Source organism: Tiliqua scincoides, chromosome 1 (genome assembly GCF_035046505.1).
Source record: "Tiliqua scincoides isolate rTilSci1 chromosome 1, rTilSci1.hap2, whole genome shotgun sequence".
In the NCBI taxonomy this organism is placed as follows: domain Eukaryota; kingdom Metazoa; phylum Chordata; class Lepidosauria; order Squamata; family Scincidae; genus Tiliqua; species Tiliqua scincoides.
The window spans coordinates 284,190,410-284,211,409 of NC_089821.1; the positions used below are offsets into that span (position 1 = coordinate 284,190,410).

The 21,000-nt window shown below is 43.2% G+C and overlaps 1 protein-coding gene across 4 annotated transcripts in view; it reads left to right on the forward strand.

Moving 5' to 3' along the window:
• TTLL5 (tubulin tyrosine ligase like 5) overlaps positions 1-21,000 on the forward strand; it is a 180,265-nt gene that overhangs the window by 92,419 nt on the left and 66,846 nt on the right. For 3 of the 4 annotated variants that reach the window (XM_066627423.1, XM_066627432.1, XM_066627452.1), the window contains 5 exons: positions 2,421-2,548; positions 2,864-2,977; positions 3,912-4,304; positions 6,427-6,620; positions 18,126-18,280. In XM_066627423.1, the coding sequence (XP_066483520.1) occupies positions 2,421-2,548; positions 2,864-2,977; positions 3,912-4,304; positions 6,427-6,620; positions 18,126-18,280 (984 nt within the window). The remainder of the gene's footprint in view (positions 1-2,420; positions 2,549-2,863; positions 2,978-3,911; positions 4,305-6,426; positions 6,621-18,125; positions 18,281-21,000) is intronic. The other variant, XM_066627442.1, reaches the window with a different exon arrangement.

The following is a 21,000-nucleotide window of genomic DNA, read 5'->3' on the forward strand; positions in this document are numbered from 1 at the left end:
ACCGAGCCAATGCAGGCGCCTCTGTTTCAGCAGTGCATACGTGCTAGGGATTCCAGCACGTTCCAGGACTGTGTTGTTTGGAACTTTGTCCTGCCAGGTGATGCCGAGAATGCGTTGGAGGCAGCGCATGTGGAAAGCGTTCAGTTTCCTCTCCTGTTGTGAGTGAAGAGTCCATGACTCGCTGCAGTACAGGAGTGTACTCAGGACGCAAGCTCTGTAGACCTGGATCTTGTTATGTTCCACCAGGTTTCCGTTATGCCCACTATGTCCATGTTTTCCCTTGTCATCAGACATTCTAGTTCTCCCATCTTTGCTTGGAGACTTTGCTTGGAGACTTGCATAAAAGCATTTGTGCATGGAATGCCCCAGGATGGGCTACTTATTCGCTCCTTTGTCCCCGCATCCTCTCACTGTGCCAAACCGTCTATCACATCCCATCACGCTACCATTCCCAATTACTTCTCCTATTCTGCCTTTTTCTTGTTGTTCTCTAACCTCCCTATCCTTTTCCCAAAGGGATGAGGAGTCCCGAACCGGATGCCCCTTGGCTCCTGTTGGCCTTCCCCCAGGGATCAGTTTAAAAGCTGCTCTGCCACCTTCTTAATGTTATGTGCCAGCAGTCTGGTTCCATTCTGGTTCAAGTGAAGCCCGTCCCTCTTGTACAGGCCCTGCTTGTCCCTAAACGTTCCCCAGTGCCTAACGAATCTAAACCCCTCCTCCCTACACCACTGTCTCATCCACGCATTGAGACCCCTGATCTCCGCCTGCCTTGCTGGCCCTGTGCGTGGAACAGGTAGCACTTCAGAGAGCGCTACTTTTGAGGTCCTGGCTTTCAGCTTCCCCTACATAATTTTATCCTACATAATCCTATAATTATCTCCTACATAATTTTGTATATCTCAATCATAAGAACATAAGAACAGCCCCACTGGATCAGGCCATAGGCCCATCTAGTCCAGCTTCCTGTATCTCACAGCGGCCCACCAGATAACAAGAGACCTGCATCCTGGTGCCCTCCCTTGCATCTGGCATTCTGACATAGCCCATTTCTAAAATCAGGAGATTGCACATACATATCATGGCTTGTAACCCATAATGGCTTTTTCCTCCAGAAACTTGTCCAATCCCCTTTTAAAGGTGTCCAGGCCAGATGCCATCACCACATCCTGTGGCAAGGAGTTCCACAGACCAGCCACATGCTGAGTAAAGAAATATTTTCTTTTGTCTGTTCTAACTCTCCCAACACTCAATTTTAGTGGATGTCCCATGGTTCTGGTGTTATGTGAGAGTGTAAAGAGCATCTCTCTATCCGCTTTATCCTTCCCATGCATAATTTTGTATGTCCCCCTCTTGTCCCCCTCATGCCCCCCTCATGTGCCTTTTTAGACTAAAGAGCCCCAAATGCTGTAGCCTTTCCTCATAAGGGAGGTGCCCCAGCCCCATTATCACCTTAGTCGCTCTTTTTTGCACCTTTTCCCATATTTCCACAGTATCCTTTCTGAGATGTGGCACAATACTCCAGGTGTGGCCTTATCATCGATTTGTACAACAGCGTTATAATATTAGCCATCTTATTCTCAATACCTTTTCTAATGATTCCAAGCATAGAATTAACCTTCTTCACTGCTGCTGCACATTGGGTCAACACTTTCATCAAGCTGTCCACTAGCACCTTCTGATCCATCACAGACAGCTCAGAACCCGTTAGTCTATATGTGAAGATTTAATCTTTTTGCCCCAATGTGCATTATTTTACACTTACCTACATTGAAACGCATCTGCCATTTTGCTGCCCATTCTCCTAGTTTGGAGAGATCCTTCTGGAGCTCCTCACAATCTCTTCTGGTCTTGACCTTCTAGAAATGAAGGTTAGAAGAGTGTATGGTGCCAGAGGGTTAAAAGCAGACAATATGGCAGCAGGGCTTAGCTGCTCTCCCCTGCCCTGTAGGAAGACTTGACCTTTGCTGTGCCACTCAGACAAGGGCAGACATGGTACTGCAACATCTCTGTCTATGCAGGCCAGGTGATCTAGAAGCTAACAGGGGTTGAACTGAACTTATGTAAGGGTTGCTTCAGATGTAGCTCTTCAGTTTCAGCAACTTGTCCCTGTCCTTTACAGCTGCTGATTTGCATGCCAGATCCTGCAGGACCCTGGCAGAGCTATACTGCTTTGTTATGCTTCACGTTTTAAGCAAGTTATTTCCTTAAACCCAGTATGTAATTTTGATTGTAATCCCTCTGAGCTGTTTCCTTTTTTAAAAAGAAAAAGAAAAGAAGCATTTTTAGTTCCCAGTTTTCAGTCTTCCCCTATATCTCTTGTTTTCATCTGGTGGATTCTCATATGTGTCTTCGTATATTTTCATTGTAGTTGTCACCACATCACTTGTTACTTTAGTTTTCTTTTTTAACTCCCTTCTCAGTGAAAGTGATCTGGAGGAAGTATTGACATTTTATACACACAAGAATAAGTCAGCTAGTGTCTTCTTGGGAACAAATCCTGGAGCTTCAAAGCATAGTAATACCCAGAGGGAACACAGAGCCAAGAGAGGTGAGTATACTTTCATTGCTGTCCACTTTCTCTCTTGACTACCAATAAGAGATTTGAAGAAACCAGGGTGCAGTACTTAATTTGTTTTTTGTAGGATAAGTGGAAAGACCAAAATATGTTGGATTGATCAGAATTTTGCTGGGATAGGCTTGTGTTGGAATCAATAACTGAATACTATTAATGCTAAATTTTATGCTGTATTGAAAGCAGTGATTGGTAGCGCAGTAAACATCAGAAAACCCAATTGTGATCTGTTTTCTCAGTATGGTAGGAATTAGAACTATTTCCTTTTATTTATTACAAATTTTGTTTCAGATCATCCAGAAGTGATGGAAGAAGCCAAAAAACAGAAACCCCAAATTCCAGTGAATAAGGAAAATGTGACCGAGAGGCTGAGAAATGACCAACCTGAAGAAATGAGAACGTCCAGTGAGTGAATCCAGACAAACTGGGAGATGGTTAACTTTACAGTGTTCAACATGGGGAACAGTTGCTAGATGTTGGGGTCTGACAGATTATTATGGCTTATTTTGATATTTAGAAGAAGTGGCTATAGCCAGAGGTGTTTTGAAAAATGGTGTTATTTTACTTGGAAGTAATCCCATTGTGTTCAGTAAGACTTAGGTTGTAATTCTGTCTTACTTGCTGGAAACAAACACCTCTACCTATAGCTATAAGTTACTTTCTTAGTACTGACTCAGACTATTCTGCTTCCAGATTTGATTTTTAAAAAAATCATACTAAAATGAATTATCTTCAGATTGAAACTCTTGTCTTCAATTACCGTGATCTGCTATATTTTTCAATCAGTATTACAAGTGAATGGATCAGTCAAGCAGAAAATATTCTTATTTTCCTTCCATACTTTTTAATTAATAGCATGTTCTGAATTATGTATTTTGGTAAACACCAAAAGAAATAATTTGTCTTGGGCAGAGCTCCCTGCAAATCTCAGGCTATAATGAGCTTAGGAAAGGGGACATTTCTGTATTAATCAACCAATGATGTGAGCAGAGTCCAGGTGATTTTCATCTTTTTGTTTTATTAAAAAACCCAAACGACTTAAAAATATTTTTGAGATTTTACTGTCTACGGGCAATGCTGGTTCGCCGGCTTAGAAACGGAGATGAACACCGCCCCTAGAGTTGGACTAGGCTTTAATGCTGGGGGGAACCTTTACCTTTATATAAAAAATGCCTTGTAATGAAAATCCATGCAGTGCAATATATACACGTTAAAAGGTTGTATTAGTGGTTCATTAAAACTCATTTCTGCCCACACGCTCTACAGGTAGCAGCTAAACGTTGCGTGTATACACCCATGGGCACAGGTGGGTTTAAAAAATATGTGGTTTTTTAAACAGGGGTCCTCCCTTCAACAGAAGATGAAGATAAGAGCACACCACAACTCGACCTCCCTCATGCTTCTTCCACTGTTCCTGGTGCCGTCTTCCCACAGAGCATTAGCTCCCAGTTGTCCTCTCATGCTGCTGCCTCTGAAAACGCACAGGTGCCTGACCATCACTCAACCCTGTCTCTTTCATCTGGTCCTAGAACAACACCTTCCCCTTCCTTCCAGAGCACAGCACCTGACAGCTGGTGTAACACAGCAAAAAATGCAGCCTGCCTGTCCACAAACAGTGCAGGCTTACACCGTTGTCGGTCTGGCAGTTACACTGTCAGCCCCTTCTCTTCCTTTCAGAGTGCTGTGCAGATCTACAGCCAGAAACTTTCTCGGCCATCCTCAGCAAAACCAGGTGAGCTGGTGGTATATCTGACTCCTTAACTGGGGCAATATTGTAGTATACTGTGTAGCAACATTCAGAATATTAGTGCAAAAGGTTATAATGTGATTGTACAAGCATCTAGAGGGAAAATTCTTTAACTTTTTTCTGGCAACTAACACATATAAAATTGAATTATTTGCCTCTCCAGTTTAGCTGCTATTGATATTTGATGGAGGTTGGCAGGGGTCTCCAATAGGCAAGGAAGTGTAGTTTGTAGACTTGTAGTTGAAATTAAGCCACCTGAAACTGTTTAGAGCTAAGTATAGGGTAGCTGAAAGTGACCTGTATTGAAGTGTAAATGAAAATCACAAATTAAACAGGCACTTTCTTGGGTCTGTTGTACGCATGCAGGAGAATATGGTAGTAGAACAAACAGTACCACTGCAGATGCAGGATGACATTTTTGAATGTTCTCCTAATTTAAAAACAGTGCAAACAGAAAACCTGCACACACTGTGGGAAAAGGGTTAGCAGTTCTTTCTTCCTGATGTGCTAATTTACTGTTTGCCAGGGAGTTTTACACAGAATAACTTTCAGTTTGGTATCACCCACCTGTATAAAATGTTCTACCACCTTAGGGCCCGATCCTGAGCCCTGTGCACCGGCTTAGTGCTGGCACGAAGTCACAAATGTGCCGTAAGGCTCAGCTCCACCAAATCCTGAGCCCCGTGTCAGGCCGCATGCAGAATCTAGTTGCCCCATTGTGGGGCTACTTTCCTTACATGAGGGAAGGGGACAAAAGACCCCTTCTCCTAAGGAGGCAGCGGTGGTAGCTGCCTGGAGCTCGCAGGATACTGTGGCAGCTGTTTTTGGTGCTGCAACAGCCCCGCGCTCCGGGCAACTCAGGATTGGACTATCATTCTCCATCACCTTTTCATAAATTTGTCAGATGTAGATCTAGTCTTGAATTATTTTGTGAGTAGCAATTTGCTGTTCATATTAGAGAAGGTACACACAGTTCCCAGCAGCCTTAGAACTTCCTTCATAGAAACACTTATGAAGGATGAATTCTAAATATCTGCAACTGGAGAGTGATATCTTCTGGGGTGAGGCGCATTCTCTCATCCTCAGTGGCTTAGTAACTCCTGAATATTGAAAGAGGTGCTTGACTTGCCTCAACAAGATTTGGCTCTAGCAGACTTGTGCTCCTGAAGTAGGGCTGCTCAGATGGCACAGATACTGTTTTTGCAATTTTCTTCTATCTGATAACATGTTTTGCTTTGTAAGCTTTTTTTAGAGGGTGTCCAGTTGGGATTATTTTTCTCAAATAATCTAGCTGATTTTTCTAAATCCATTTTTAAAAAAAATCACTCTTTTTTTTGTTGTAAATTTATCTGCGAATTCCTTTCATGTGTTATTTAATTTCCCAGTTACACAGGCCTACAAAATTGAGGATCAGCTTCCTCATGAGGAAGCTGCTTGAACCATTCGCTAAAGAGGCTATACCTTGTCTCCAAAACTAGACGTGATAGGGCACTAAAGAGGAAGCTGCTTGAACCATTCATTAAAGAGGCTATACCTTGTCTCCAAAACTAGACGTGATAGGGCAAAACGGATGCCATTTTTGGAATCAGCACCCCAAATATACCCAGGAATTGGTGTAATGTTTAAGGAAGCAAAATGTGTGTTGGCCTGTGTTATTAATGTATATATTTAACCATGTAGCCCTTAAAGAATGTATGCATACCTCACTATTCTGTTTGCCTGTCTGTCTTTGATTTTTTGAATGATCACTATTTAATATGTTTAATTTTCTCTTTTATATTCCTTTTAACGCTTTATAAGTAGGATGCAGAGTTCTTTGTAAATTTGCGTGGGATAGACGGCAAAGGCTTTCGCATTAAATTCTGTTCTGTGTGCAACGAAGAGGGTGAGACTAGTTTTTGGAGAGAGTGAGTTTAAATCAGAGCTGGGGGAACTGAACAGTGCAAAGCTATAACCTAATCATAAGATGGAGAATGTATAAATAAGTTCTACAGAAAAAACCTTGATACAATTTTATTGCTGTATTTGTCTCTTGCCCATACAAGAGCATGAGGCACATTCTTTACAAGCTGAAACTAATTCTTTGCAAACTTTCTACCATCTGTAGCAGGTTCAAGGAGCTTTAGCCCCAGCAGACAGCATGGTGGATCTACCCGAGTAAATAAGGATGGAGAAGACTGCTCTCCCCAGAGCAAGCGCTATGATCACAGTAGTGTTGCAACAGAACTGCAGCGACTGGCAGAGAAGCAGGCAGCCAGACAGTACTCTCCACCTAGTCACCTCAGTCTTCTGACGCAGCAGGTATGCAAGCAGCAGTATTCTTTACTTGCATCAGTGACAGGGTTGATTAGAAGAGATAACTTTCTGAACAACTCCCCCCTTAACTGTGTGTGTGTTTTAATGACTTATTGTTATACATTGAATATTGTATTGTTTAACTTAGACCCAAATCCTAATCAACTTTCCAGCACTGGCATAGCTGTGCCAGTGGGGTGTATACTGCATCTTGCAGTTGGGTGGCAATCACAGAGCTTCCTCAAAGTAAAGGAATGTTTGTTACCTTATCTCAGAGCTGCATTGCCCTTACATTCTTGATCAGGATCTGCACATGGCCATGTAATTGCTTATATTGTTCTGATAAGAATCATCTTATCAGCAAGGCATTGAATTTGGTTTTTGAACAGTAACCTTCTATCTTAACATAAGAACAGCTGCACTGGATCAGGCCATAGGCCCATCTAGTCCACCTTCCTGTATGTCACAGCGGCCCCACCTAATGCCCCAGGGAGCACACCTGATAACAAGAGACCTGCATCCTGGTGCCCTCCCTTGCATCTGACATAGCCCATTTCTAAAATCAGGAGGTGGCACATACACATCATGGCTTGTAACCCGTAATGGATCTTTCCTCCAGAAACTTGTCCAATCTCCTTTTAAAGGAATCCAGGCCAGATGCCATCACCACATCCTGTGGCAAGGAGTTCCACAGACCAACCACATGCTGAGTAAAGAAATATTTTCTTTTGTCTGTTCTAACTCTCCCAACAATCATTTTTAGTGGATGTCTCCTGGTTCTGGTGTTATGTGAGAGTGTAAAGAGCATCTCTCTATCCGCTTTATCCTTCCCATGCATAATTTTGTATGTCTCAATTATGTCCCCCCTCAGGCGTCTCTTTTCTAGGCTGAAGAGGCCCAAATGCCGTAGCCTTTCCTCATATTGAAGGTGCCTCAGCCCAGCAATCATCTTAGTTGCACTCTTTTGCACCTTTTCCATTTCCACTATATCGTTTTTGAGATGCGGTGACCAGAACTGGACACAATACTCCAGGAGTGGCCTTACCATCAATTTGTGCAACGGCATTATAATATTAGCCATTTTGTTCTCAATACCTTTTCTAATGATCCCAAGCATAGAATTGGCCTTCTTTATTGCCGCCGCACATTGGGTCGACACTTTCATCGACTTGTCCACCAGCACCCCAAGATCTCTCTCCTGATCTGTCACAGACCAGAACCCATCAGCCTATGACCTTACACTTACTTACATTAAAATGCATCTGCCATTTTGCTGCCCATTCTGCCAGTTTGGAGAGATCCTTCTAGAGCTCCTCACAATCAGTTCTGGTCTTCACCACTCAGAAAAGTTTGGTGTCGTCTGCAAACTTAGCCACCTCACTGCTCACCCCTGACTCCAGGTCATTTATGAAGAGGTTGAAGAGCACTAGTCCCAGGACAGATCCTTGGGGCATACTGCTGTTCACCTCTCTCCATTGTGAAAATTGCCCATTGACACCCACTCTGTTTCCTGGTCTTCAACCAGGTCTCAATCCAGTAGTGGACCTTCCCTCTAATTCCCTGACTGTGGAGTTTTTTCAGTAGCCTTTGGTGAGGGACCGTGTCGAACACCTTCTGAAAGTCCAGCTATATAATGTCCACGGGTTCTCCCACATCCACATGCCTGTTGACCTTTTCAAAGAATTCTATAAGGTTCATGAGGCAAGACTTACCCTTACAGAAGCCATGCTGACTCTCCCTCAGCAAGGCTTGTTCGTCTATGTGTTTTGAGATTCTATCTTTGATGAGGCATTCCACCATCTTACCCAGTATAGATGTTAGGCTGACTGGCCTATAGTTTCTTGGGTCCCCCCTCTTTCCCTTTTTAATGATCGGAATATCTTGAATATGGGGGGGGGGACACGACCTTTTTTCTCCTGTCTCCAAATTATCCTCCAGGGAGAATTTTAAAGCAATTTAAAATGGCATTTGGGGATGAGGTGGTTGTTGCTCATAAGGGAAAAATTGTTTAAAAACGCAAAGTATCCTGTGTGCCAGTGGAGTACCTTTCTGCACTCCTGGATTGTAGACATTAGATGCTACAAAGATAGTAGAAAGTGATTAGAAAGTTCAGCTATATACAATCACTGTATAAAGTAGCAGCTTGTTTGCTTAGTGACACATCTTGCATTGACCATAGTTACATATGTGTATGTGGTACACACTGATGTGGATATGCTTTTCTTTGCAAAAATACCTTTCCCTATGCAATATGTTATGATATGGTATTGGATCTGTGTGAGATCTGTGTCAGTGAGATCAGTGGCTGGTTTGTCTGGGCAGGAGGACAGACATCAGTGGGCTGTTGCTATTGTCTCCTAGGCTGCAGTACGTTGTGGTTATTGATGGTAAATAGAAAAATATGTTGGGGAACCTCATTGGAGCCCTTCTCCATGAACGAGTGTGTGAGAATTCAGGGGCTGGCTATCACTAGGAACAGCTCCAACTATTCCATCCAAGGTTTCTGATCACAGGGATAGCATCAGACCACCCAGGCTGAAGCTGGAATGAGCTGTCTCTGTCTTCTCTGTGGAGCCAGCCAGTGTTCAAATCTTGCAGCCAGATTTCCAGCAAATATACTGATAGATTCGTAGGAGAATGAGGCACTCGTATTCCTTTTATGTTTTGATTTGTGCAAGGAGGGGGTAATTAGCAGAAACTGGATAATTCTGATAGACCTCTGTGAAGAATAAGGAGTTCAAATATCCCACTGCCAGAGTATTAGTTTTCTGTTAGGCACTCATCACTGCAAAACCCAGCCCTCCTCTGTTGCTTCACAGTGCCTGGCTGTTATACTGCATCGTTTGTTCTTGGCAATCATGTTTGCAAAAACTGTGGCCCAGATCAGATATCTTGCAGAGCCTGATTTTGCGTGATGTCTCTTAGTCTGAGCATACATATGAGGAAAGGAATGATTCTACTTCTGCTCCTGGCTTCAGATAAGTCAGAATCTGGTGTGATGCCTGAATTGGGCAGTCTTGGTTTATTTTGACCCTGTTTTGCCAGTAAGATATGCAAGTAGGAGATATTGCTTTCATTGTTTGCAAACTTGGGTTAGAATAAATCAGGATTACCTGGCTTAGACATCTCAGCAGATCCTGGTCAGGATCCGAAGTAGAATCATTCTTCTTCCATCATGCACACTTGAGAGTAAGAGACATCAGGCAAAACTAGGAGTTAGCCCTGACTCCATATGACATCTAAACTGGGCCTGCATCTGTCTGCAGTGTAGTCCTAAATCTAGATTCTGCCTTATTCAGTCTGTACTTGCATAGACTCTCAACCAACCATTTTCAACACCCTGTGCTGTGACACATTGGTGTGCTGTGAGCAATCCACTGGTTTGCATAGGAATTTGGGGAAAGATTGTTTATTAGTAGGGCCAGTGGGGGATGTGAGCCCCCCACTGGCAGCATGATGTGCCTTGTCAATTGTAAAAAACCTGATGGTGTGCATTGACAGTTTTAGTGTCTTGTCAGTGTGCCATGATAAGGTAGTATTAGTATTAGTTAACCTTTATTGGCATTAAAACGATAAACAACAATAACATCAGTAGCAATAGCCAGCACAGTGGTTGGGTTGCCGCCATGATAAGGTTGGAAATCGCTGCCTAGACCAGAGATGTTAAACTCACTTCTTTGCAAGCGCCACATCCAGTTCATGGCACCTGATGAGGGTCAATAGCCCAAGGTTCGGAGTTCCAGGGTCCCCCCCGCACCCCTCCGAAAGCATCTGAAGGGTGTTCTGAGCGCCACCTCCCTAGCCCTCAGAGTGACGTTCTGAGGCCTCAGAAGGCCTTAAAATGTCACTTCTGGTTTTTCAAAAAACCTGAAGTGATGTTTTAAGACCTTCCAAGGCCTCAAAACGTCATTCTGAGGACTGGGGAAGCAGCGCATGGCCTCCTTAGTCCTCAGAACACCTTCCAGACATGAGCTTAGATCCAGTCGCATTTGGAGGGGGTGGCCCTGGAACTCAATGGGCCATCTGAAGAGGTTCTGCAGGTCATATCTGGCCCTCAGGCTATATGTTTGACACTCTACTCTAGATCAATGTCCACAAAACTAAGAAGGCAGGTGAATAGTACTACTTATAGTAAAAGGTATTTTCTAGACCAGTAAAATAGTAAAAGGTATTTTCTAGACCAGGAGGTCTGTTCTAGAGGGTAGAGCCTCCATTAGCCCGAAGATAACATCTGAAGGTTGCCAGTTCGAGACCACCGGCAGCTCTGTGAATGGAGACATCTTGAAGCAGCTGATGAGCTGAGCTATTCCACCTGCTCTTTGGTGTGAGCAAAGAAGTGTCTTGGCTGCCCTTCAAGTGAGAGATGAAGGAGCTGCTTGTCAGCCAGCGTGGGAGGCAACTGGGGGCCAGAAGTGATATCAGACCATGAAAGATCCATCTGAAATCTTGTGCGGTTCTTGTAAGATAGAACCCTTCTGTTATTGTAAAAATCCCATTGGGGATTTAGAGATAGCCTGCCTATGTGAACCACCTTGAATAGTCAGAGGAGCAATCCTGTGACCAGTAAGACAGTATTTAAGTATCAGTATTATTATTATTTCTTAATGTAACAGGTCATTTTAAGGGCATCCCAAACTTTTTTCTTGTGGTTTTTTATCTCCATAGTTTTGGCATTCTTTCCAGGGTAGGAAATATTAATGGGGAGTAGATATCCTGTCAGTGTCAAGGAGCATACTCTTAACTGGAATGGAGAGGTTTCTGTTGATGCCTTCCCCTCCCTTTTTACTGCAGATTTCTCACAAGAAGCATTTTGTGCTTCCAGTAGTATGGTCTGTAATATCTTCAGTAAGATGACTTTAGGAAAATCTTTAGATTAGTTGTCTGAAAATATTCCTTAAAAATGTTCCTTAATGTGTATAGAAAATGTTGTAGTCCTCAGCCTTTTCAGACTTGTATCACATTTTCAAGCCCAGCCTACAACATGAGATCCATTTGATTTTTTTAAGAAGTTATCTCCATCAGTCTACTCCACAGTCTGTCTCCTTTTCTTTATTTCACTGCATTTTTTCTTATTTGGTGTATCTGATCTTGGGTCAAGGTGCGACTCATTTGTCAGTCATAACCAACTGTTGATGGAACAGTGCTTTAGAAGAAGGTGTCACTAGAACAGCATAATTCCTGCTGCTCTTTGGCTGCAGAGAGGCTTTTGTACTGCTGGAATGGACCTTGTAATTTGAAGGAGGCTGCGGATTGAATCAAGCTGAGCTTCAGGGAACTTTTGTTGTGGGAAAGATTATTCCTTAATCATCAAATGTTTGGCATGTCTGTGCTCCCACCGAGTAGTTTTAAAGCAGAGAATGCTTAATACAGAGCCTCACTCTTTCTGTAATGGCAAGTTCAGCTCTCTACTGCAGCACAAACTATTTCATAAAAAATTGTTAAATGGATGCAAACACTGGAGGCACTACAAACGAATCTGCAAGTTTGTCAGGTTTCCCAGGAATGTCTCTGGCAGGTCCTGGTCTGGAATGTTTTCTGGAGACTAGAACACTTCTACTTTTTATGCATGTGCATATCCTGTAAGCTGGTAAGCTCAGCAAGCAGGGAAGGAATGTCATGGGCCTTCTGCCAGATCAGCTTTGGTTCACACACAAATTTCACACCTTTCAAGCCCTTTAGTCCTTGCTCTCATTTTCCTCTGACTCAGATATGCCTCTGATACAAATATATGCATAAAATGAATTTGCCAGAAGTGATATTAGTGCTCTAAGGGAGTGTCTTAAAATGGGCCTCATTCAGGAGCATAGGGGCCTTGGGGCAAGTGTTCCTTGCCTCTCTTTGGCCCTCCTGTGCACACCAGATATTACAAGTGTTAAGGCAACAGCTGCAGTGTAATGGCTGCTAACTTTTGTCCCTATCCGTGGTCATATTATATACACAAGGGAGAAGATAAGGGGTAGTATTAACTCGTCTACAGTAGGAAGGTTGTGATGATGATAAGCTGAGATTGGAAATGGTAAGTGGTAATGGACATTCATAGCCCAATCCCAACCTGTGCTGGTACAGCCAGGCCACATGGTCTGTGCTGTATCTAGAGTAGGCTAGAAGAAGGCTGGAGGTCAGCTTGGGATGAGGGAAATTTTTTTCCCCTTACGCTGGGTAAAACCCCAGACTGCCCAATGGGGTTTATTGGATCTGTATCAGCTACTTAGCTGGCACAAATCTGGGAAGCCTGGTATAATACCACAAGGCCCGCAAAGGGGAGTAGGATACGGTGGAGGTCTGCTCCCCTGATCTCAGGTCCAGTCCACCTCCCATTCTACCATCACCCTGTCTTGTTTCTTGTTAAAAAAGAAACACCCATACTTCCATTGCTTCTAAACTAAAACAGAGGTAGTGTAATGGGAGCAGTGGGGGGAGCAGGTCCATGGATACTGGAACCATGGATATGGGAGGAGGCTTGTTGATAGATTTCAGATTACCTTCTGTATTTAGATTACCTTCTATATTATGTCCTGGGCCTCTCACTGAGAATATCGCCTTGCAAAGAAAATATGAAAATCGCTGTATTGTCATGAAGGTCAAAATGTTTATGCACAATTTTACAGTAAAGCATGACTTTATTCCTCTATCAACTGGGCATGATTTTATTAGTATTTCTGGACGATATGCCTGGTTGATAAGCTAAAGTTATAGCACTCTTAATCAGTGCAAAATCAGTTTTCTGGCTTGGCAAATTTTAATAGGCTAGTGAGTTCCAATTTATTGTTTTATTTAGAAGATTTGCCCTTTTCAAATTGAGATTCTGCTGATAATATATACTGCAAGAAAGCATTTCTGATATAAACTGATACGTTGCAACTCTACATATTCTTCTGCTGGTGTTCCATGTGCTTTTCTTTCCACAACTTTGTCGCCATCTTCATTTACTTATATTTGAGTACCTCCAGAAATTCAATTTTGTGCCTATTTTAATGACTCCTGGTGTGGGTAGTGTTGAGAAGGACCATGATCCCCTCTGGGAAATCTGGTGCTTTTTCACACCCAGAGATTACATCAAAACTACCTATACAGTCACAATATTTTCCCTCACTTTCCATGCTGCTGTATGGAGCCCTTCTCTGGTGGAAGAGTAGCTTCCCTGGATGCATAGTAATGACATCGTATGTCCTTGCTCACTTCTGGGTTTACACATTCTGAGTTGCATGGAGCTCCGTTTTGAGCTATGCAGCTCCATGGCTGAGCAGCTTAGTGGGAACACTGGTCCTGGCTGTCTATGTGGAATGTATTCATTGCTACCACAAACACCAGATAAGGATGATACTTCCACCCTTTACCCTGCTGGTAATCTGTTTGCCAACCACAGTCATCATACTGAGTTACATGAGAAGGTTTAAGTATAGTGAGTGTCTAGACCAACTTCATTTGCTTCTCATGCAGATGGAAAGTGTGATCACTACAAACTGCCTCCCTGTGGCTTCCCTGCCAGGGAAAACAAGCAAGCACACCCAGACTCAGACAGACTTGAGTCTGCTTGCATGGGGACCAAGTGCCAAGTCTGTGGCCTCAGACTCAAGTCAATGCCCAAGTCATCGATGCAGGTGACTCCACTCTGCATGAGTCAGCAAAAAACACGTGTTTTTGTGACTCGGACTCGAGTCACCTGACTTGAGTTCCTATACTTGGGTCAATATATACAGACAGCTGTCATTTAGGAGGAAATAAGAAGTTTTTATCTTCCTTTAAAAATGTGTTGGCGCAATTACAATATGGTCAAATGCTCCTGGGCCAATCAACTCTTTCATCTCACAAAACGTTGTTTTCCCTATTTTATTCACCCTTTCTTTAGACTAAAGTAAACAGTGTGTGTGTGTGTGTGTGTGTGTGTGTGTGTGTGTGTGTGTAATACCTTCATATATCCTTGACAATCTGGAAGGTCCTCTACTGACTAGAAAGATAGTTGTATCAGGTGATTCAAAGCAGAGCTGCTGTGCTGATGTATAATATATTACAGGGATGCCCAAGGAATTCACCCAAGCTGGCAGGCTAATTATAGCATCTGAAACAAATCAGTGCATGGAGGAGTATCTACCAGAATGAACAAAGCTGGTGGGCTAGTTCAAGTGAACCTTGTGTGCTCTGTTGTGTGTGCTCACTTTTGAGTTTATTGCCTGTATTTAATCCTGCTGTAATTTAAACACCTGTCTTCATGGAATGTGTGAAATGTTCTTACCCACCACACACTACTGTTTACACACCTACCTCACTTGGAAAGACAGCTCAAAAATAAACAATGATTTGGTTTTGGAAAAGAAATGCACCGAGGTAGCACAGTTGGGGGAAAGATGGGATAGAATGGTGAAACAGCTGGCTAAATGCATACTGATGCTAAGAGAGGGCTGAATTAAGTTTCTTTTCTTCCTTATTGAAAACCAACACTTTCATGATTGACTAATAGGGCTGTGGGTATCCACATATACACAGATTCTCTACTTGAAAGTGTGCATTCTTTACTCATATTAAATTTTGCAAAGTGAGCCCATTGCACACAGTTATTTGGGCAAAACAATACTGTTTTCAGAGAGCTTGGAATTTTTTGACAAGATGTGCAAGGAGTTGTGCAAGGTACCAAAATCCCAATTTCTGATCCTTGCCTTCTCTTGGAGACACTGCAAAGTGCAGTGGTAGTCTTTTTGGCACTGCTGTATCAGCGAGGGGAGGGAATGAATAGGATTGGATTCTGACTCGTATAGGGGAAAAAGGGAAGTAGGCACAAAATCTACCTATGCCAAAGATATCACAGCTAGATTTAAAGAGCCAAATTTTTGCCTGGTGACTGAAGGCATTTAGTGTTTGGGCCAGAGAGGCCATTATTTTCAGTGCTCTGGGGACACATGTACAAATCTCTATAAGTGCTTCTACAGAGCACTTGGACCTTTAACATGCTGATCATGGAACAGAACTCTGCAGTTTGGTATTGTCAAAATCTGAGGAGGAAAAGAAGGGAGTCCAAACTGGTGCAAAACAATAATGGCAAGTTTACTGAAGAGGGGATTGGTTACTATAACCCCTGCTAATTGGGTAAGAGGCACTTTTTCAAGTGGGTGCTCCTTTTTTTTAGCAGGGGGAGAGTAACTGGCCCACCTCACCCCCAGCACTGTCTGTTCTAGTGGCTGTCTGCTGGTATTCATTTGCATCTTTTTAGATTGTGAGCCCTTTTGGGACAGGGAGCCATTTAGTTATTTGATTTTTCTCTGTAAACCGCTTTGTGAACTTTTAGTTGAAAAGCGGTATATAAATACTGTTAATAATAATAATCAAGGAATGGCAAATAATAGCAGGTAAAACTTACCAAGGGAGCTGTGTGAGGAATTATTTAATAAAGGTTTTTCTTGAGAAACACAAGATAGCCAACTTTCCTCCCTTCAAGGAGAAAGTAGCAACCCACAGGTATGGGAAAACCCAGTGCGGTGTGACTTGAGTCAAGTCTGGAGTTTCTAACCCCATCCCCCCGTGACTCAACTCAAAAATGAGTCATAACGGGCGCATTTTCTGAGTCGCTGAGTCACTCCTTCACAGCTTGATAGGTCTCAAGTCAAGTCACCCCCCCCTTTTAAAAGCCTGCTGCGGCTGCATGGAGGGAAATGGGGCTGCTGCTGATGGAGTTCACTTTAAACACTTCCATCAGAGATCACTTTAAACACTCCCCCTGATGTCTTCGCCCATCTGTATACAGGGTGGGAGGGGGTGGAAGGGAGTGTAAGAAAGTAAAACAGTAAGCAAGCACAGACAGGGACAGATTCAAATCTGCATGCGTGGGGGACGAGCGCCAAATCAGGGGGCCCCTGACTTGAGTGTTTTTCCAAGTCTTTCACATGTGCAACTTATGAGTCAGCAAAAAATGTGCATTTTCACAATTTGAGTCTGAGTCAAGTTCCCAACCCTGGCAACCCATGGAAAGTCAAAGAGAACAGGCAAAGGTCCCTTGATTGGCTTATTGCCCTTTTCAGGTCGGGGCTTTTGTTTGGTGCAAGGGGCCATTCAGTTTTGTGGGCAGTACAATCAAGTGCTATGACTATGTAACTGGGATACAGGCATCCTGCATACAGTCAGCCTCAATGTTGTTCAGGTAGGAGAAGGACTAACCCTTTTCTAAGGAATTTCTTTGGGACAGTGTCTATGGCTGTATGGGCTTTGCTCACCAGACAAGAAATTTGCCGCAGATAGAAACTAGAAAGGGAAGACTTTGCAACGAGGTGGGAGGGGGAATATTGCCTGGAGTTTACACTTGCCATCACTACAAAATGTTCTTCAGTCAGGTTGGGAGCTCAAAGAGCAGCTCAAGGAGAGAAATACGGGAGCAGGTGGTCTTTAAAATATCCACATTTTGTGCTGTTTAGGTGATGGAGCTTAGTGGTGTCCCAGAGAGCATCTTTGAAACACTCTTCTTCCTCTCATATACTTGGAGTTCTCTTGTAGTGGGTGTTCCATAAATGTGCTGAAGCTATTACTGAGTCTCATTAAATGTGTGACTACTTAACTCTGCCATCTTTACCAGGACAAGCATACGTTGCAAGGCAATTTTTTTGTGGTTGCTCTGCACTTATGCAACTTCTTTTTGCTGCATATTGAAAGTTGAAGCGGTGTTGTCAGATGTGGTGGTGGGCTGAGGCTATCTTAGTGTGTTGGTGTTTTCTGAGCTTTATCTTTTGTTTTTTACTTTATGTTCTGGTTTTAAATATGTTGCAGCCAACCCTGAACTCATGGGACAGGGTGGGGCTGGGTAAAATCCAAGTGAACACAGCTCTGCTCATAGTGTCATTCATTGTACCATTATAATGATGAAAGGAAAGGGATAAACTCCAAAGAGCAATGCTGTCATGTTTATAAAAATGGGATTTTGTTGTTTCATTCTTATTCTGTCCTTCTTCCAAGGAACTTAGGGGAAACCATGAATGCCACCCTTTCTCCCCCCCCCCCAAACAACAATCCTGTGAGATAGATTGGGATAAATACAGGTCGTGGTTATGATAAACTTTATCATGGCTGAGTTCATGGATATGATAAACAGTTCATGGCTGAGTTGGAATTTGGAGTGTCCCTGTTGTAGGTCCAGTCCTTTCTCCACTATACCACCTGTGCCATATTGGTTTCTAAAACATAGGCAGTATTGGTTAGATCAGCCATTTTCGACCACTGTGCTGTGGCACGCTGGTGTGCCGTGACTAGTCTGCAGGGTTGCTGCATGAGTTTGGGGGAGGGTCATTTATTAGTAAGGCCATTGGGGGATTTGGGCCCCCCACCAACAACATGGTGTGCCTTATCAATTATCAAAAAACTGATGGTGTGCCTTGACAATTTTGGTACCTTGTCAGTGCACCATGAGCTAAAAAGGTTGAAAATTACTGGGTTGGATGGTAAAAATATTGTCACTCAAATATACTCAAAACCATTTTGTGACTACTTCCTTGACCCTCTAATTTATACAGTGTTTGCCTTTTTTATTTTCAGTTAAGAAACTTAAATTTGATGAGTGGAACTGTAAACAGAACAAACGCAATCTCTGCTCCCAGTTGCCGGCCACCAGTCACTCCAGGAAAGTCACTGTGGGCATTTCAAACAAACATGCACACTTCTGATCTCAGACCTTCACCCTTGTCAGTCAGGTAAGTTAAACAGGCTGCCTAGAGCTTTAAAATGAGAGCGCTAATAATGAGGCATTTGAAACTGTCTGTTTCTTAGACCAGTGGTTCTCACACATTTAGCACTGGGACCCATTTTTTAGAATGAAAATCTGTCAGAACCCACCAGGTGTGATGTCATGACTGTAAGTGACATCATCAAACAGGAAAATTTTTAACAATCCTAGGTTGAAATCCTACCCACACTTACCAGGACTAAGTCCCATTGACTATCATTGTTAAAAGAATATGCATAGTAGCTTGTTATAAATACAGGTCTGTAACATTTTCCCAGATGCAGTCACATAACATGGTAGCATCAAGTCTAATATATTAAAAATAAAATATTGAAATGAATGGGGACCCACCTAAAATTAGCTTGCAACCCACCTAGTGAGTCCCGACCCACAATTTGAGAAACACTGTCTATTTCTAGTTTGCAGGGCTATGGCTGAATGAGATATTGATTCAGAGTAGTATGATAGAGGGCTGGCTGACTTTCAGTGTGTAGATAAGAACATGTGGACATCTGATATAAGTTCCACCACCCCACCATTAAGAAGTAAAATTTAGACTCTTGAAGTAGCAGGTTGGGACTCCACTGTGAACAGTCTTGCTCAAAGAAGAGCATTTCTACGTAGGGATGAGACAGACAAATTGAGTGGAGCATCTTGCCAGTGATAAGGACAGTTCTCTACTTTAAGTTGGTGTATCTGCCTCTGAGATGGCAGACTGATTTATCTTGTGCTCCTGTGAGCCTGATCACATAAGCTGTGCAACATTTTTCATCATTCAGTTTTCTCCCTGTCTTCATATAAAGGTGTGTTGTTGGGGAAATTAGGAGGAAAGCAGTGAATTAGAAGGAAATCAGTGAAATGGGGAAAGCTAACCCCTCCCTCCCCAATTTTTAAAAACTAATTTGATTATCTGCTAGACTGCTGTTTCTCAAAGTGTGCCCCTAGGAGACCTGGGGTCCCTGAGACCCCATAGGCTCCATGATCACATCAGAAACAGCCGCCATCTCTTTGGTACTGCTCCACTCTACATATGGGTCAATGCTCTGTGGCTCCCTGAGACTCCATACATGCACCAGCAGGGCTCTCCAAGACTCCATTTAGTAGTGTAAAGGGCTCCAGAGAGCATAAAGTTTGAGAACTGCTGCACTAGACTATTGAGTTTGTCTTCATCGCCTGGTTTGCCAAACAATATATCTTTGTGCTTAATAAAGAAAAGATGGACAAGAACTATGCAAAATCCTCAGGATGGATCTAAATGCCATGAAAAGCCCTCACTGTGACAAAAACAGGAGTGAGAAATGCATCCCTGTTAGGAGATAGAAAACTGAGTCCTTGTGGGCTCCCTTAATTTGTCTAGATTCCCATCTCTGCTTTACAGAATTTCATTAAGACTTCCTCTGTTACTTCTGTAACAGCTGAATCCTTTCCAACCTTTTAGCACTGATGCAGCCATGCACTGCATTTTGCAGTGAAGGGGGCAGTCACGGAGGCCTCTTCAACATAAGGGAGCAATTGTTCCCTTACATAGGGGTTGCATTGGTGCTAGAAAATTGGATAGGATTGGGCCCTAAGTCTCTAGTTTTTCCTAAAACTGTAATGTTGGTGGGTTGATTGTATCACACTTGCTTCAAGCATGCCAGTACTAGACTTGCACTGTGAATTATAATCCTTTGCATGTTTTTCAGTGAGTTTCTTGTCCTGGGTCACTGCTTCTGTTGTATGTCTGCCTTACACAGAGATGAATTTAGCGCAGGCACTGTAATAAGAAATGGACAGCCCAATCCTGAGCTGCACTGGTGTAGCCAGGACACATTGTCTTTGCTATATCCAGTGCAGCTCAGGAGACAGTTGGAGGTGCCCTTGTAGATAAGGGCAGTGATTTTCAACTGCTGTGTCATGGCATATTGGTGTGCTGCAGATGGTTCACAGTTGTGCCATGGGAATTTAGGGAAAGGTCATTTATTTGTAGGGCTATTGGGGGGGGATTTGATTCCCCCACCTGCAGTGTGGTGTGCCTTGTCAGTTGTCAAAAAAACTAATGATGTGCCTTGGCAATTTTACCACCTTGTTAATGTGCTGTGAGATGAAAACGTTGAAAATCGCTGGATAAAGGGATATATTTCCTCTTATCTCAGACCAGTAAAGCCCAAGCCACCCTGTAGGGCTCCTCGGATCTTCAGAAGCTATATCACTGGTGCAAATCTGGGAAGCCCTGTGTAGTGCTGCTGAGCCCAGGAAGGGGGTTTGAGATGCGGTGTGCACTGCCGCCCCCCTCCAGGCTTGATCATCCCCTAATTCTGCCTTCCCCACCCAAAAACGCCTCTCCCAACCTTCAACGTGCCCTTCCACCACCCTCTTCCAGCCCCCACACTGCTTAGTATCAGATCAGAATACTTACTTGTGCCAGTGGCACTGGGGTCAAATGCAGGACTGTCAAGCTGGTGCAGGTATTGCCACGATACTCTTGAGTCAGTGTCGGGATGGCTGCAGCAGCTCAAGTGAGAGTTTGAATCAAACTGTTTGACAGTTTAGATTACTAAAGACAGTCTATTCCTATGGACTCTTAGATTCAGGTGTCTTTCTAGCTATCTGCCTTGAAAACCCAGAAAGCATGCTAGTAGTTCTTGCATACCTTCACTTCCGATGTTTCCTGTTGCTTTTTTTATCTGTTTTTTAGATTTGCAAGGA